Source organism: Cygnus atratus, chromosome 4 (genome assembly GCF_013377495.2).
Source record: "Cygnus atratus isolate AKBS03 ecotype Queensland, Australia chromosome 4, CAtr_DNAZoo_HiC_assembly, whole genome shotgun sequence".
Classification (NCBI taxonomy): domain Eukaryota; kingdom Metazoa; phylum Chordata; class Aves; order Anseriformes; family Anatidae; genus Cygnus; species Cygnus atratus.
The window spans coordinates 36441870-36460227 of record NC_066365.1 but is presented as its reverse complement, the minus strand read 5'-3'; the positions used below and the strand labels follow the sequence as shown (position 1 = coordinate 36460227).

The window sequence follows — 18358 nt, the reverse complement described above, 5'->3', positions numbered from 1 at the left end:
TATAAGGAACTTTCTATATCAAGCCATATTTCAGAAATCTTAGACAAGCTAATACCATACAAAATTCAGTGGTTAGCCAAAAAAACATGAAACTAATCTCCTTTGTTTTGTTTTTAAGTCAAATTATTTCCTGTGAAATTATTTCCTTCTCAGCATTATTCCAAACTCATCTGAAGTCTAAATAGCACATAAATTTACCGAAAAAATCAACTTACTACTACTACTACTTTCTGTGCTTTTTTTTCTGAAGCATCTTTATGCCCCATCTATGAAATTTTATAACACTGCTGCCAGTATCCTTCAAGTAAGTGAAAAGTTAAAAAAGACCAAGATTCAACTCTACAAACAGCATAACTTTCAGACCTACTGTGGTTGTAATGTTTCATTTGAAAACTTTATGTCCATCTGATGATGATTCTTGAAACCAGATATGTAAGTTAAGATACTTACATCTTCGAAAGGGCTAAAATGGAAACTGCCTCTCTCAGCTGTAAGTTTAATTGTATTTCAAAGTATACTTTCTCATACTCAGAGGATTTCTCTGCAGAACATGCTTTACCTTTCAATCGAGGACTATGCACGTGCATTCTTTGCAAATGGAGATTTATTGGGATGAATTCCAATGTTTTTTCTCCTTTGCTACAGCTTGATTTGAAGGAAGAACCTGAAAAACAAAAGTTTAAAGAATCATTATCTTAAGCACCCAGCAGATGTTTTGTCGTTTTTTTAATGTGAGGACAATACTTGTACGTTAGCAGCCTTCCTTAATTTACTTTTAATGTGTAATTGTATATTAGGAGAAGAATGGTTCGCTAACTGGGTCTCAGCATGTGTCCATACTGCATGCAACAAAACAGCTTTTAATTCACAGAACAATCTAATTTTTTATTCTAGGTGATAGACGTTTTTTCCCTGCTGTCTGAAGTAGGTCTGCAGCCTGCTGGAAACATTGCCACAGTTAATGGGTATTATGTTTATTCTGTTCAATAAACACAGGGGTGCAGAACTATGATGGCACTATATTTTCACTGAATAACCTTTGTTTCTTAAAACAAAAATATGTTGACTGGGCTACGTACTTTTCCTGGAAAGTTCAAAGTAAATTGGTTTAAGGAAAGCTGTAAATTATTTTTATTCTAAAAAATCCAGCACCACAAGAAGCACAAAGCTCCAAAAAAAATATCTGGCTATATACTTCAAAAGCGTGAGTTTATGAGCAACTCTATTGTATAGGAATATAATTATAGGCATATAGGAATATAATTAAAATCTGACTAATAAAATATTTTTTGGGGAGATATTTGATAGGGCATATATATATAAAGCAAAAGGGTGTAGATGAAGAAAGAAAGGTGATCCTACCTTCTCACTTAGGTAGCATAACTAACTTAGACCATTTTGTCAGTATCCTGTCATTTAGCCATCTGCTAATTGTTTGGACTAAAATTTCTCTGATTCAGATACAATTCTCTCCTCTACCCTCATTGTCTCTCTCAAAAAGTTTTTCTTCTTCTTGTGGAATGAGGGGGAAGGTTAAAAATTTTTTTTGAAATTCTTTTTTGATTTACTCAGTCAAAATTTGCAAGACGTTATCTACTGAAAGTGCCATAAATTCCAAGACAACTGCTTTAGCCTTCCATTGCAAACCATATTGCCAGACAGCACCAATGACCCCCCAGACCAAGGCTACAGAGGTACTACCAAACTCACACAAAGCCAAGCCAGGTACTTCACCTAAAATAGTCGTAGGCCTGTGGAGGCTGCTATCTAAGGTTAGCAACTTCAAGTAATAATAATTTGAAAGGAGAATTAAAGCAAAGGTAATGAGAAAAGCGATTGGTAAGGAGTCAATTACATTTAGATTTGATAGGGAAACTCAGGTACAGGTTGAAAACAGGAGTAATTCATGAGGACGAATAGGAATGAGAAAACATGCATCAGGAAAGCACAGGACGACCAAATTATGAGCAGTGAAGGGAACTTGAACTGTGTCACAAACAAAATGGAGTAGCACAGGTGAGGAGACAAATTATTAGGGAAGAAAACAGAATGGGAGCAGATGATTTATGAGAATTCAGCTGAGACCAGGGTCAAAGTCTGAGGGATGATAACCATCTGAGACAAGGAAACACTGACGGACTAAAAAGAGAGTGAGATGAGAGAGTGAGATGAGAGACGATTAAAAGGGACAAGCAAAAAAAGTGTAGGAGGGAGTAGAAAAGAGCCTGCACGTCATGGAGTACACTTCTGTCCTGAGCTGAAGTAGAACGCACACAGTATTGCTGAGTCTTGTTACTCCTCTTTTCAGGGAATACCTGTGAAGCAAGAAACCCTTCCGCTCCAGTGCCAGTAACGTGTGAGTAAAATCCACTGCTATTAGTAACTCTGTTTACCCAGGTATGAGAAACCTATGCAGTGGAATTAAAGATTTCCATCCACATTTGCCAGTATCATCCATGTGATAAAACTCATTTTCAGGTTTGTGGGATGTTTTGTTTGGATGGTTGTTTTTTCTAAATAATTATGGTTGTTTCACTATGCTGGGCAGCTGAACTCCACCACAACCACTCTCACTCCCACACCTCAAAGGAAAAGGCAAGAAAATACAATGGAAATGGCTCAAGGAGAACAGGGAGATCACTCACCACTTATTGTCACAGGCAAAACAGACTCAGCATAAAGAGATTAATATAATGTATTGCCTACCACTAGCAGGCTAGCACAGTGAGAAACTAAAAGCTAACTAAAAAACACCTTCCTTCCCCCCTGCACCCTCTTCTCCCTCCTCCCCCCAAGCAGCACAGGGGAACAGGGAATGGGGGCTGTGGTCAGTCTCTAACGCTTCATCTCCACCGCTCCCTCACGGTCGCTCTCTGCCCCTGCTTCACGTGGGGTCCCTCCCACGGGATGCTGTCCTTCCCGAACTGATCCTGTGGGGGCTGCCCACAGGCAGCAGCTCTCCAAGAACTGCTCCCACATGGCTCCGTACCACGGGCTCCATCCCCCAGGAGCAAACTGCTCCAGCACGGGTCCCCCATGGGCGGCAGCTCCCCCCAGACCCCCTGCTCCTACGTGGGCTCCTCTCCACGGGCTGCAGCTCCGGCCCGGGGCCTGCTCCTGGGGGGGCTCTCCAAGGGCCGCAGCCTCCTCCAGGCCACATCCACCTGCTCTACTGGGGGCTCCTCCACAGGCTGCAGCATGGAGATCTGCTCCGTGTGGGACCCATGGGCTGCAGGGGGACAGCCTGCTCCACCAGGGGCCTCTCCCTGCACAGGCCGCAGGGGAACTGCTGCTGCCTGCCTGGAGCACCTCCTGCCCTCCTGCTGCACTGACCTTGGGCACTGCAGGGCTGGTTCTCACTCCGCTCTCCCAGCTGCTGTTGCACAGCAGTTGTTTCCCTTTCTTAAATCTGCTCTCCCAGAGGCCCAACCAGCATCGTTCCCTGGCTCAGCTCTGCACAGCAGCAGATCCCTTTTGGGGCCATCTGGAGCTGGCTCTGATCTGACATGGGCAAGCTGCTGGGCTCTGCTCACAGAGGCCACCCCTGCAGCCCCCTGCTACCAAACTCTTGACGCATAAACCCAATACAATAACGTCTTAAGCTGTATTTAAGACTAGGAAAACTACAATTTCCCTATTAAAATAATTATTATAATTGTTGCAATATCAAACTCTTCAAAGTTAGAAAATATGAGCTCATAGATGTAAGCTTCCTCTGACGTTCACCTTAACAGGAAACTCTGAAGCAGACTTGAATTCCACATCACTTACTAGCTTTTTCCAATTCATTGAGCACTTAGGATCTTCAGTGCTTACGTTAGAAGCAGCAATTCAATATTTTGTTTCCAACTTTTACTCTAGTATCTACATACATGTATACTGCTCAAGCCTTCTATAAAGACAGAATTATTAATTTCTTCAGTGTTTACTGCATGCAGCACTACAGTTTCTAAGGGCTTTACAAATATTTAGAGGACAAATTTAACTGGATGCATAAAATCGTTATAATTTCATCTATTCTAATCACAGAGACTAACTTAAGGTTGAGGCATTTAAGAAACAGTGCATTAATATGAGACATGGAGGATCTGATTCTGTCAAATATGAAACGTTATACATGTTGCATTTCAGAAGCACTGCTCCCACTGATGTGATTTATATACATAAGCAGTGAATACTCCTACAAAACAGCCTGTGTATATTGCCAGACTTCCAGAAAATAAGAACAAACTAATGACTTCTGAAAAGTCTGACTTGCCTAGCGTCACACTGGAACTTTGTGACAGAGGCAGGCATAATATCCAATTCCCCAGAGCAATATTCAGTTGCCCTAACCTTGATCGTATCTTTCTCTCTCCTTCTACAGCTGGACAAACAACAGAATTTTCATTTTGATCACTGAGAAAAAGAACACCAGGAAAAAAAATCATTTCAGGTCAAAATTAAAACAAGCAAATAACATTCCCGAAGTTCAACTCCCTTTTTTGTCTACGCTACGAAGTTCTACTTGGTGCGGATATGTTAGCTTTATGTTAATTCTCACTTGCTGTAAAATCCAACAGCGAATGAGAAATATTCACAGGGAATACCTTGCCTCCAGTTTTCAAGCAAGGCAGATCGACTGGTTGTGCACAGGGCATAAATGCTTGGTGGAAGTTAATCAGCATGTTACAGTATCATAATCCAGAACAAACCAATTTTCAAGTAAATAATTCATAGAAATCAACTAAAACTCAAGTTTTCTAAGATGGATTTGAACCACAATTAAATTTTTGATTGAATACATTGTAGAGAGGTAAATGGATATACAGTTAATCGAGAAGCAGACTACTCAGAGCTAACAATAAGTGTATACAAAAACATTTTTAAAATTGGGATCAAGCTGCAAACTAAAAAGTTAAGCTGAAAATATTCAGTCACATATCCATTATTTTCAAGATTTGCAGAATATTATTCTCCTTCATGCCGGATTACTATTTTTTTCGATTACAGTACTTCAGACTGAAGAAAATTGTATGATATTATATTATGTTAAAAGAGCAGTAAAGGTTATCTCATGAGCTCAAGGGAAACCTATACCAAAAGGCACATCTTCTCTACAGTGAGAGGACTAGAGGTTGGACTAGATAATCTTAGAGGTCTTTTCCAACCTAAATAATTCTATCATTCTAAGATCCAAGATCAAGATAGATACAAAAATGACTTAATGCTCCCTCTTTCTGGCTGCAAATCTTGTAATCTAATCCCAGGCACGTCTTCAACAACGGATTAACCATGTCTCTTACTTAGCTATGCCTTCTTTATTCCTACTCCTCAAACACAAAAACATCTGTGACCCCAATTTCCATGTCCCTAAAAGACTACAACACACTGGAATGTCAGATAACTCTTTAAGTCAAGTTTCACTCAATCTGGTCAGTTGTCAGGGTTAACACTCTGCCTGCACTACCCTTATTTTTCATCCTTGTGCCCAGTGGGAGAAGATAGCTTTCCTTCAGCACAACAAGAACGAACCAGAAGACACCTACGTAAATTCAGTACACCGAAGTGAGGAATGTGCCCTCAAATGTAGTATTTTTAAAGCTCATCATGCAGCTATAGCTGCACAGAAGATCAGACCTGGGTGCAGGCCATATACGTTAAGACTGCAGCACAAATGAAAGCTGAAAGCAAACAAACTCTTAGCCACCTTTACATCATGAAAACACCAGTCAGGCAAAGCATGAATTTACACCAACAGCTTTAAATGAAGCATTCCAAACAGAGAGAAATAAAAATAATAATAAAAAAAATATCTTTGAGCAGCCTGTTCTAGATTTTACTTTAATTTTGGACAGCAAAGTCTTTCATTGTCTATAGGATCAAAATGTAGATCTGGTGTTTTAGTCTGGCTGCGTATACACACGTGTAACACAGTACAATCCCCTTCACACACACTTATATAAGGCATATAGCATACATAAAAAGTGTGAAGAGCTCCGTGGAACAACTCTGAAGGAACATTCATTACCCAGAGGATTTATCATCTAATTTGTCATTTAATAAGAACAAAAACACTACAGTGCAGGACTTAAAGTAAATATTGTCGTCTCTAGAACTACTGGTTTTAAAACATGCGCATATGCCACTGATCACAATAAAATAAGCTTTCTAATGTGAATGCAAATTTTCACACAATGAAAATTAGAGTTTTGGCAAATATAAACATGTATAAAACATGTTTAAAACATGTAAACAGCACCATCATGCTGAGGAAAAACAATGTTGTTCAAGAAATGAGATTTAGTTATGTACCCGAGCATTGACCTCCAAATTAACTCCTCATTTATTTTAAATCTTTAGTACAATTATTACTCTTCGATAATCTTGGGTTCCCTGGTCCAATGCAGCTATCTCAAATCATAGTTAATTTAGTATCATATAATATCACCAGCCATTTTCAAATTCACTTGTCACAATACAGTCCCTTGCAGGATTTAAATTTAATAGATTACATTGTCTTTTTTCATTTTTTAAAAAAATATCAGAAGGTCATTTCAATGTTTTGCTGAAAGTGTTAATTATTACATTGATTCCTTCACCATCTGTATTTATTTCCTTGCATATAGTATTTTATGGAGTCTTTTCAAAATGTAATTAACAAAGCATTTAAAAAAATATGTATTAGTTACAACACGGAAACATAAGGAGTGTCATACTGGATCAGGCAGTAGTCTGCCAAAATCAGAATTGGAATATTCTGATGATGGTAAACAATCATAAATACAAGAAATTACAGTTGTGCAACCAAAACGCGAATGATTACACAACATTCAGTATAACAGATGAGCTTCCCCCCAGTGATCAACTGCTGCCAAAATGTTTGGTTTCAGTTAGCGGCTGTTTTTTTTTTGTTCATGGACTAACACAGGATTTCTCTTTTCCTGTGACCAAGAAAGAAATCCCAGAGCAACCTGGAATGACAAATGCCATGCTCAACCTTCTGCTAGAAGATAATGTATAAAGGACAGAAGTACAGTTTTTGTGATTATTTTGGAAGAGAAAGATTTGTGTCTCACCTACTAAAAGCAGCAGATCCATTATTAGAAAAGTGTTCCATTCTGTATAGGAAGAAATTGCTATGCATTTTAGTTGTATGTTGGACTAAAATCTGGTTGCTCGATTTCTCAGTAAATAAAAATGGCTTGTTTGTTTTTACAGGACTGTAAAAAGCTAGAAATAAAGTACTGCAAATTGTCCCTATTATTTGATATTTCAAAAGATGTTATCTTTTGCAAGCTTGTTATATTTGCAACACAATGCACAAAGCCCTGTTTACCTCTGGCAAGCCTATGCCTCCACGCACAAAGCTGTGGGAGTAAGGCCCTACTGGGAGCAGCTAGTGGTTAGAATATAGAGTGAAACAGCATATCCAAGAAATAATGGCAGCACAGTCACAGAGAACACACATTGAGATGGTGACTGTGAGGACTGGCATTAGAAAACTGGCACCAGCAAGAAAGCAGCAACAACAAGGCCTATGTAGTCATTCACAACAAAAGTGTTTATTTCCTTCCAGAAAAATCTCAAAAACTACAGGGGGTAGGGGTGAAAGGCATGCTATGGACAGAAAGAAAAATTGGTTTTCTCAAAATAGTGTTATTTGTTATTCAGGAAATAATTCCAGTAGTCTTGCAAAACAGAAAAGAATTACCATATTTTTGAACGATTTGTGAACCACCAAAAGAAAAGTAATTCAAAAGAAGAAATACTTAGTTCTGCAGTCCTTTCTTGTTCTTTTTTACAAGTAAGAATTACTACAGGAGAAAAAGATCAGCTGTCTTTTCTGCACATTTTTCACTGATGCTGTCTTATTCAACTGGCATGCAGACACTGCAGTACATTACAGTCCTTGACCACAGGACCCTGACAAATATTACCCAAACAACCAACCAGTGCACATCAGAATATAAGACAAAACTATCTTCATGTGAAAAAAACAAGCACAGTACATACTGCTTCCTCTGGAATTTGGACAGACTGCCCATCCTATATAAATTGCATGCTTTTCTGGCACAACCTGGCCAATGACAAATGCTACACTAAGGATACGTAGAGCATGTCACTTTTATCCTGTCTACTGTTAAATGCAGCTTAAGTTAGGTTTCAAGAAAAACTCAGAACTACCTCTAAGGTAGTTCTAGTAGCTGTTTTCAGTTGGCAGATGGTACTCAGTACTAGAAAAGCAGCAAAATCAAGGGAACATGCAATTAAAACAGGCACACCCACCTTCTCAAATCTTTTGGCTGCTGCATAACTACATACTACATTAATTGTGAAAACGTGTTGGAATGCATGATAAATTTTAGGAGAAGTAATGAAGTACTTCTGAATATCTCAGAAATACAACAATTAAATTATTATTTATGATTTTTTTTACATGTTTTATTACTGCTGAATACTTGAACACTCCAGCATATAATTAGAATTAACTAGGTTGACTGTTAAGTGCTCCAGGAGAGGGGAGGCAACTTTCATACCTGTATGCTTCCCAAGCTCTGCAAGAGTATCCTGATACATGCTCAACATCTGATCACAGTGTGCAATAACACTTTTACGCATATTGTCCCAGTGAGGAGCAAGTTCTCCTAAGTCTTTAAGTTCCTGATTCCTGTATCAAAAGGCAAGAAGAGATGGCATTAATTCATTAATCCATTAACGTTCACAATCAACCAAATGAATCCAATTAATCCCAAACCAGTTTGTTATAAAACATCAAAAGCACTTCCCATATGAAATAAAATCTTGGGTCTGTTTTCATGGCACTTGTGAAGTTTGGCGATATCAGCTCTGTTTTTCAACCATGCAATAAAGAATGCCAAATGAGTGAATAATACAGTACTTTGCATTCAGAACTCATCTGGTACAAACGTAAGCTGAAATATTGTTTCTTCCCTGGAGGCAAGGCAGCTTCCAGGCTTCAAAGAGCTGTGTTCACAGTAAGCAACATTTTGTGAGGAAATGGTAAGCACCATTGTAAAGTATACAAAGTTCACTCCTTCTCCAATGATTGCAGTATAGCTGTTTTATAAACTCTACTCTTTGGATACTTTCTTACACACCACTGTAGCAGTATTTCTACAAATGTCAGTTTATCCAACACACTACCAGACATGCCCAGTATTCCTCCTGCCCCCCCCCCCCCCCCCCCTTTTGTACTCTATTCACCACAAGACACACAAAATAAAGCAGAAAGCCACCATTTCCCTAAAACTTAATCTTCAGCCTTACAGCTGTGTTCATCAGGTCAAAACAGCAGCGTTATGGTAACCAAACATGTCACTGAAAATCCAAAAGGAAATCCGTTAGCAAATTATCAGTTTTCCTGTATGCTCTTTTGAGAGTTGACCTGAGTGAAATAGAGATCCCTAGTTTCCTGCACAAACAAGCATGGTTACCACGCTTTTGGCTTCCTTTTTTTTTTTTTTTTTTTCCTTTCCAACTTGACAAGTAAATTCAGCCCCAGATCCACTTCAGGTGTTCTGCTTTTAAAGAAGCTGAAATATCTCAAGCCTTCAGAGACTTGGAATTATTTGGGAGAAATCTTATGTAAACCGACCAACTAGTTTTCCTAACGTTCCTCAAAGCATCAAGCAGACTATTTCACTGCAATTCTTGGAAGTCTCAGAAAAGAATTCCAGAGGACACATCCTAGATATATGAAAATTACTGAAGAAGAAAAGAGGCAGGGGGTGGGAAAAGAGGAGAAAAAATAAAAAAGGTGAAAAGAACACCAATGAGACTGCAGCCCAGGAACATACCTATACTTAAAGCAACAGTTCTGACCACTGGCCAAAGATTCTTAAAATTATTTCTTAAAGAAAAAAAACCACGCCAATACATTGTTTTCCCCATCACTATTGGCTTTGCATTACAGTGAACGGTACTAGAAGAAGCTACACAGGCATAATTCTGCTCCTACCTAAGGCAATGAGCAAAATAAAAAGCAAATTCAGGCATTTTGCTTGGTTTACATGTCTTTGAGAGTATCAAAATGGAAACAAACACTACAATACATTAACATGTTTGGAGTTTACTAATGACATATGATTAGTTTTCCATTTTGTTCGACCTAAAAGAACAGAAGCAGATGACATAGTTTAATCTTCCTCCATTGATATAAACTGGCAATGGTGTAGCATAAGAATCATCAGCAGTAAGAGGTCAGCCCCGCTATTTCCCGTCATCATTTTCCTTGTAAATCTTCATCAGCTTAAAATGGGACACTGAGTCAAAATCTCACGGCTTCCAACTAAGAAACACCCCTTCAAGATCTGGCAGAGCATAGAAATCTATTTGTTTGCAGTGAAGGTAATTTGGCCCTTAATATTTCAAATGTGATCTTCAATAGTTTTAGAAACAACGCTTGGACCTGACTGAGTCTAAACTTGTCTTTTCCTCCTATACAGCAGTACACTACTCTGCAGAGACTGAAGAAATACTACACAGTGAGCGATGGATACATAATTGCATAACATTCAGAACCCTCTATCCCATGGAAAACCCAGTGCTTGGCTCTGCTCTCCTGCCTCCATCTAAGTCCACCCCTGGAGCTGCTGGTCCCATACTTACGCCAAGCAACAGCAGGAGCAAAAAACTCTTATCTCAGACTAAAATATCACTTGTGAACCAAAACTAGTTTAACTGGCTGACTTCAGTTACACCAAAAGCAATGGGAAAGGCAAGCTAAAATTCCACCACATCAACTTTAACGTGTTTTCAAGGAATGAAAAATCCTGCTCTTATCACTGTTGACAAGGCTTGCATTTATTTCATCTCAGAAACACACACCACTGAAGTCAAAATACAGCCGCTAGTATCTCACAAAAAATGCATCTCATCTGCAATGTTTTAATAAAACAAGCCATTTTAAACTAATCTATAATAAAAATCAAAAACATCAGATAATAGCATTATATGGCATATATACTATCCCTCCAACAACAGCCCTCTTGCACATTTTACATTTTTTTTTTCTTCCGAATGCAATAATCAATCCAAGACATTTTGGATTTGGATACTATTTGTGTGTTGTGAATTCTTACTGTTTGTCACACTGCTGTTGGTGACTCAGTGCAACTCTGTTCTGAGACATGGCTGAAAACAGAATTATCTTTTCTGTAACTAAGTTCCACCAAGAATATTTCATAGTACCAAGCTTTATTAGCATTACTGGGAATGCCCCCCTCATAAACAAACAAAATGTAAAAACGGTGTTTTTTAAATTATGACTCTTACAGTCCACAGTAATAACCCATAACATTCTATCTAAAAAAGGTGTTTTAATAATATTGTAGTACTTCATACCCGAACTTATTTCACTGAACAACTTGACAATACATTTCAAACAGTAAATATGCCTAAAAACAACTGTGCAATAAATGGAAATCAGTATTTTTGCATTGGTTCTCCATAAGGGCACATCGGTTAGTGATTCACCTTTTCAATTCAAGCATGGAATTTCAAATAATTTGTCAACAGAGCAGTAAGATCAGTGCAAACTCAGTATTGTAAAATAGCTCTATTTGTCATGATCTTCCCCCATTCCAAATCTTCCAAATCCCCTCTCAAAGTCTTTTCCAGGTAATTGCACTCACCATCATGACACATCCTGTGCTTAGCATCAACTTCAACCCTTCTTACACAATCAAATCCAAGTTTTGTTTCCTACATCTTGGTGCTTAGCTCCACAAACCACCTCCAAGACAGTCTTTTCTATCACGGCATAATGGAAAATATCAGCCAGGACAGTCTCAACTTCCATTGTCTCCTGCCTTAACTACTTTAATATCTTCCTCTGAGACCTTGGCACAAGCTTGCTCCATTTTGTATCTAATCAGCGAGAGGATGTAAACAGTCTGTCCCATTCCTCCTCCTCCTCAAATGTAAGCTAACTTATTTTTAAGCCTTTCTAGGGCACTTCATCTTTTTCACATCCATTCTTTTCCTTTAGTACACAAGGTATGCCAAGCTTTCATTAAGCACTTGACATTATGGTTGGAAGAAGTTCCACATTTCAAAATTGCAAATCTACCTTTTACCCTTTCTTCAAAACTTTTCTGCCATTATGGCAGAAAAATTAAATACTAGATCCTAATCTGCTGAAAGCACTCTATACTATAATGATCATTAGTACAAAGATTAATGGTCATTGGTGCTAACACAATACAATTTTAAATAGACAAAAATTTATAAGAGTAAATTATGAGACTCCTCAGGATCCCACAGCACTATTAGAGCTCTCATGAATCTTCATTTCAGGCTCCTACTTAAAACCAACAACAGCTTATATCTTCCTGATTTACAGAGCTACAATTCATGGACACCTGGCTCTTCAGGGCACTTGAGCTTTACCCAACCTTCCCCTGCTGATGGAAAGTATGGCTGTGCAGCAGGCTGTTGATACACAAGATTGTTTGGCAAGATTGGTCCCTAGGTAAAAACATCTGTGCTTCTCTTTACAAACAACTGCATTGGGGCAACCAGCGATTTGTGAAGACTGCATGACATTTCCAAGACTACAAGCAATTAAATACCATTACCATCAGAATCGTAACTTAAAACTACACATGATTTTTGATTCCAAGCAAATGTTCAATGAAGCCTATTATCAATGGAAGTTTGAGCACCCAAGGCTCAGATTAACATTCTCTTTTGATTTACCAACTCAAGCTTTGCTTACTGAAGGACACATTAGCTGTGGGATTATAGCAAACTACTGCAAGTACCTGAAAGAGGCACAAAGAATTTCTTCTATTATTCATGTTGATAGTTTCTACTTAAACAGTTTGGTTTGTGTTATGCATTGTAACAGAAAAAGTCACTTTCTTATCACACTGAATATAAGGATATAGGAACAGGATAAAGGTAACAAAGTTCTGAATACTTATCAAATGGGAGCTTTAGAGTAAATATAAACCATAAGCTTTGGGGCATGAGTCAATCTCTCTTAAGTAATGGAAACTTAAAAGTTTCCTTCTAAGGAAAGGAACACAGGAATTAGTTTTCCTAACAAATTTTACTTTAAAGTGTACATATTTATAGGTAACCATTACATCTTATTGGAGAAGAGAAGCAAATAAAATTACTCTCATTTTTCTTTATAACAAGTTACGGTCCCTGTGATATACAGGCAATAACCCATCAAAACAATATAACATCCTCTCCAGAAATAAAAAAATCATAGCCTTTTTACTATATTGTTTCTAAAGCAGACAAATAATTACTAAGGAGGATTTAATCCCTTCTGGGGAAACTACCATGAAAATGAATAAAATGACACTTTTCTTCCTTTCCTGATGTTTTTCATTGAGAACCTCTCGAAAACAGAAGCTGTTTTTCCTCTTCTAACAGAATTTCTAAAAACTGTTGCAGCTTCTGCTAAGACCAACCTGCCAGATAACTAAAAATGAGATGGTGCTTACCTGTTTCATTCCTCAAACATTTGTCCAAAAAAAAAAAAAGTAGATATACACACACAAAAAACATCTTAAAAATATTTTACAACTTGTTTTCTCCATGTACATGTGGAGAATAAACTGGGATTTGCAGAGTCTTGAGAATATTTTGAACTGTCCCTGACAGCCAGAGTTTTAAAGTTCATTTTGCATTTCTATCCACCCCACTTTTTCTTATTCAAAAGCATAGGCAACAGATGAGCTAAATTAAACCCATTCCTTTCTTTCTGCCTGGAAACTCTTTCCCTTCCTGGGATATTTTATTACCTGTGTTTATTTCAAAGACTCAAATCTTCAAATAGCATAACCATTTGAAGTTAGGTCTATGATTTATTTTAAAAGCAAAGAATAATTTTCCTGAATCACGTGACCGCAAAGAGTCTCAAATTCAGTAACACTCAGAATGGCATCTGTAGAATTTACATTTTATACCTAAATTCTATTTTTAGTAATTATCAATTGTGAATATATATATATATATATATATAAAAAACATTTTCCTGCTGTATCAGGATATAGTAGAATCAGCTTAGGTCAAATTAAGACAATCGTTTTGCTTATATCATAGAGCTGAAACAACATTTTACTCTGACAGTTTTTATTTATCACTTCACTTCTTTCAGCTTGGAATCATATATGTGGGAAAATTAATCATATAATTAATTGCATAATTACTCAGGCATCTAAATACTTCTGTGGGTGTTTTTTTCCCCTAATTTATTAATCAGTGTCTCATTCAAAATAAACTGTGCTGTCTTTATGACATCAGTAACAATAAAATTGTACAGGGCCTTTTTTTTTTTTTTAAATCATGTTTAAATATTAATGTCTCTAAATTTATACTCTCTGCATCAAGTGACATGAAAAGACCAAATTACACCTAACTTAGTGCTATTAGAACCACAGGTAACTACAGCTAAGTGCAAAATCTAGTTAACCACATACAAGTTAAAATTTCTTTCAGTGAAGACAGAATTTGTATTCAAATAATTACAGCCTTGAAAACAAGATGATTTTTACTTCGGTTTTGTATTGTTCTGTTCTTCACTACCACATTGGAGACTCAACAAGACTTACAAGTTAGATCATTTGCTTGATATTGAATTCTTGGATTCCAGGGCATGCTGTGCACAAACAACCAGAAATTTCACCAACCGATCTCTGAGAAGCATTGCTGATTGGTACAGAATTACTTTCCGGAGTCTTAAAATCTATGTGGACTTCACATAGAACAGCAACAGAAAGCCTTCTCTGACAGGGTAGTCAGTACGTTAACATTTTATAACAATTTTCAGCACTGTTGAATAATAATGTTATCTATAGGTAACTACCACAGAACAAATCAGGAAATATTACTCCATTCCAAAGTACTACAGCTTTAAACATCCAGTGTAGAAAGTAGAGCCCAGCAAATTTGACTTCATTAAGTCTGACGAAAATTCCTCTTAGACTTTAACAGAAGCCATCTTTTCCAAATTTAGTTATGAACAGTGAAATCAAGAGTACGGAGAATTATATAGTATTCACACATGAAAGTAACTTCTATTCATTTATAAATGCATAGTAATAAAATGAATCATGTTGCAGTCAGGCAATTGTCCACAATCTACTCACAAAAATTTAAGTTACACTTGCATTTGTCCATTTGTATTCCTATATGCAGCATCAGATGGTGAAACAGATGTTTTGTATCCTTTCTGATGCACAGCACGGTAAATACTTTCACATGCATGTAGTTGAGCTACATTTTACTGCTGCATTTTTTTTTTTCAAGTGTTCAAAAAATTACTTCCATGAAAAATCATGCCAGGTAGTTACCTGAATTAAGGTTTTAGAAGTCTTCACATGGATGCCAGATCATATTAACAGTGTCCATATAAATGTGGTGAGTTCCAACAGCTTAAAAAGTTATGGTAAGTTTACTTGGTGTAGCTTTTTCACACTACATCCATCAACACAATGTTTTTGCAGTGCCATTGTTCAAAAACAAGTAATTTAAAAACTCATGCACAAAGGTCCACAAAAATCAATGCCCATTGCCAATATAGAGCATTTCTGCCTGTGTCTCCATTCCTCTACTGAAGTTTTATATTAAAAGAAAAGAGTAAAACATTTATCTTTCAAACGATCTAAAATTTGTCCCCATTCTGGAATGTTGCAAGGAAGAATTCAAAAAAACAGATCATGAAATCTATACTATACTGACCACAGCATAAATTTGCATGAGAAAAGGCTACTGGAGTTGGGACGGGACAGCCATTCCTGATGCAGCAGGAAAGTTGTAATGTGCTTTGTACTCTGGAAAGATGGGTCAAGGAAAGTTGAGCAATTTATCCTTGAAATTTGTTTACAGGCTGTGACCACAGATGCCATTGGCCAAATTCAGCTGTAAGAAGGTGAAATTTCCCTTTAGCCAAAACTGAATTTGGCCCTAAGGGACTCAAAAAGAGCTTTAGCAACAAATTTGAAAGATACGTATGGTGGGTTCTACTGTATTTTCCTAATTCTCTTGCTATCTCAGAATCATCTAGGCTGGAAGAGACCTCCAAGATCACCTAGTCCAACCTCTGGCCTAATACTAACAAGTCCTCCACTAAACCACATCACTAAGCTCTACATCTAAACATCTTTTAAACACCTCCAGGGATGGTGACTCAACCACTTCCCTGGGCAGCCCATTCCAATGCCTAACAACCCTTTCTATGCTGATCTAGTACAACAAAAACTACATCTACAACTACAAGCTTAGATTATACAGGCTGGCAAAAATTCTGAATAATTTATAAACTAAGGTATAAAAGATCGGTATAAAAAATCTGGACAAGATCAGTGTAGAGAAACAGGGGAAAGGACCCACTGGAAACCCTTGAAGAAACTTTTTTTGTTTTAATAAAAAGCAGCAAAGTAGACTATATGACCCTTGTTAGAACAACAAAAAAAAAAGACCATATAACTCATTGAAACTTCTTCCAAGGAGGTTTGAAGGATTTGACAATATCTTTAATGCACGAATATCTTTAAAACTTTACTCCATGCTGAAAAACAAAGTTAAACATCCTCAGTGGTTACGTATTACAGAGTATCAAGTCCAAATATGAAAAAAGTTTGGTTAACAATGAACATTGTAGTTTTATGAAGTGACAAACAATCTTAAGAAATATGAGAAGAGAATTTAAATTACAGTTTAAAATACAATACTGAATAGGATTAACATTGAACTTGGATATCTTTTATACGTAATTGCTTCAGACTATATGGAATCCACAATAGGAATGAAACTAAACAAGCTGAGCATAATAGCCTCTGAGACAAAAATATTTATTCACTAGGGAAAAAAACATGCAGAGAAGAATACTTCAGAAGGAAAGAGCCTCAAGATGGTACACCATAATATTTATAAGAGTTCAAGAACTAGCATAGCAATAACTTGCTTACATTAATTTACTACTTCACGAATGTAAGGAGCACACATCTTTGTAATTATTTCAGACAGCAGAGCATGTGCAAAGCTGAAGCTTCAACCTACACGCTTATACACTGATAGGCAAACAGATGCCCTTATTCCTTCCATCTGCTTATATCCTACAAAAAGGTGTTGCTCCCCTTGATCTTACCTCCTCCTTCAGACAGCCCCCCTAATCTTCTACCAGACACTGGTATCACACTGGCAGTCAGGAAAACCATGAGCACTTGCCTCAATCTTCAAGCCACTTTTACTTACATTTCTTCCTCAAAGCTTTTCTTTATTTCAGTGCGTATTTAAAGATCATTTAACAGAAATAATCAATAACAGGTGTTTGTTTCTCTTTCTTTTTTTTTAAACTATGACTTTATCCAAAGAGATGAATGCTATTATTTGAAATAACAACAAGCACTGTTACTTCCATTATGGCTTTGGAGATGATAATACATAAGAAATAAAAGCGGTTAAAGTAATCCCCTAACACTTAAAAGACATTTACCCATGGGGCAAATGCAAATTTGGGCAGTGAATGAGCTGTGTATTCAGTATAATCTATTTTTATTGCTTACTAAAAAACCTTACACATTAGTATTCTCAAAAAACGATTTGGCCCATAAACACCTAAACATGGTGTTAATGAATAAAATAAATATAACGATTCACGTATGATTTTATAACCGATCATCATCACTATACCTAAGTATGTACCAGTCCACTGACTTTATTAAATGCAAGATTCTGGCCTGACACCTACTGTTGTATTGGCACAAAGAAATCACAGAGAAGCAGTAGATGGGGTGAATAAAAACAGATCGGAACTCCTACTGCAGGACCAACCACCACCATAAACAACCCCAGGTAAACCCCTCCGATGTGCTGCAGAAGAGGGAATGCCTGAAAATACACAGGATGACTTGGGGATGCAGAATTAGCTTACAGTGCTGCTCTTAGACATTAGACGAGATGACAACTTAGGCAAGATTCACGGGGAAAGAGGCAACATCTTTTACTACACCATCCAGTATCATTGGAAAAAGCAGGTAAGATTTTAGGGAAGCCTTGGACAACTTGAAACATTACCTTTTGTCCCAGTTGTATCAGCAGAATTTATTCAAAGGCAGATCACAATTTTAGTCCCTACAGTGGGAATTTGGGCAAACAAGTTTTAGGCCACTGGTGATCCTTATCCTCTTTTTTCCTCACACCATACATACTGTGATGATCCTAAGTCTTTCCTGATTAAAAGGCCCAACATGAGGAAAGGTTTCAAAATTATATTACTTCGGTACCTTTTTCTCATGTCAAATAATGTAAATTAGTTAAAAGAAAGTGATTTATATTATCATTACTTCTTTACTAACTATGAACATGTTATTTTCCATTGCTTGCATAACATTTA

At 37.2% G+C, this 18358-nt stretch overlaps 1 protein-coding gene across 26 annotated transcripts in view; it reads right to left on the bottom strand.

Moving 5' to 3' along the window:
• The window catches only part of INPP4B (inositol polyphosphate-4-phosphatase type II B), a 293558-nt gene that overhangs the window by 83477 nt on the left and 191723 nt on the right, over positions 1-18358 (bottom strand). For all 26 annotated transcript variants that reach the window (XM_050710635.1, XM_050710636.1, XM_050710637.1 and 23 more), the window contains 2 exons: positions 8520-8650; positions 560-664 (listed from right to left, as the gene is read on the bottom strand). In XM_050710635.1, the coding sequence (XP_050566592.1) occupies positions 560-664; positions 8520-8650 (236 nt within the window). The remainder of the gene's footprint in view (positions 1-559; positions 665-8519; positions 8651-18358) is intronic.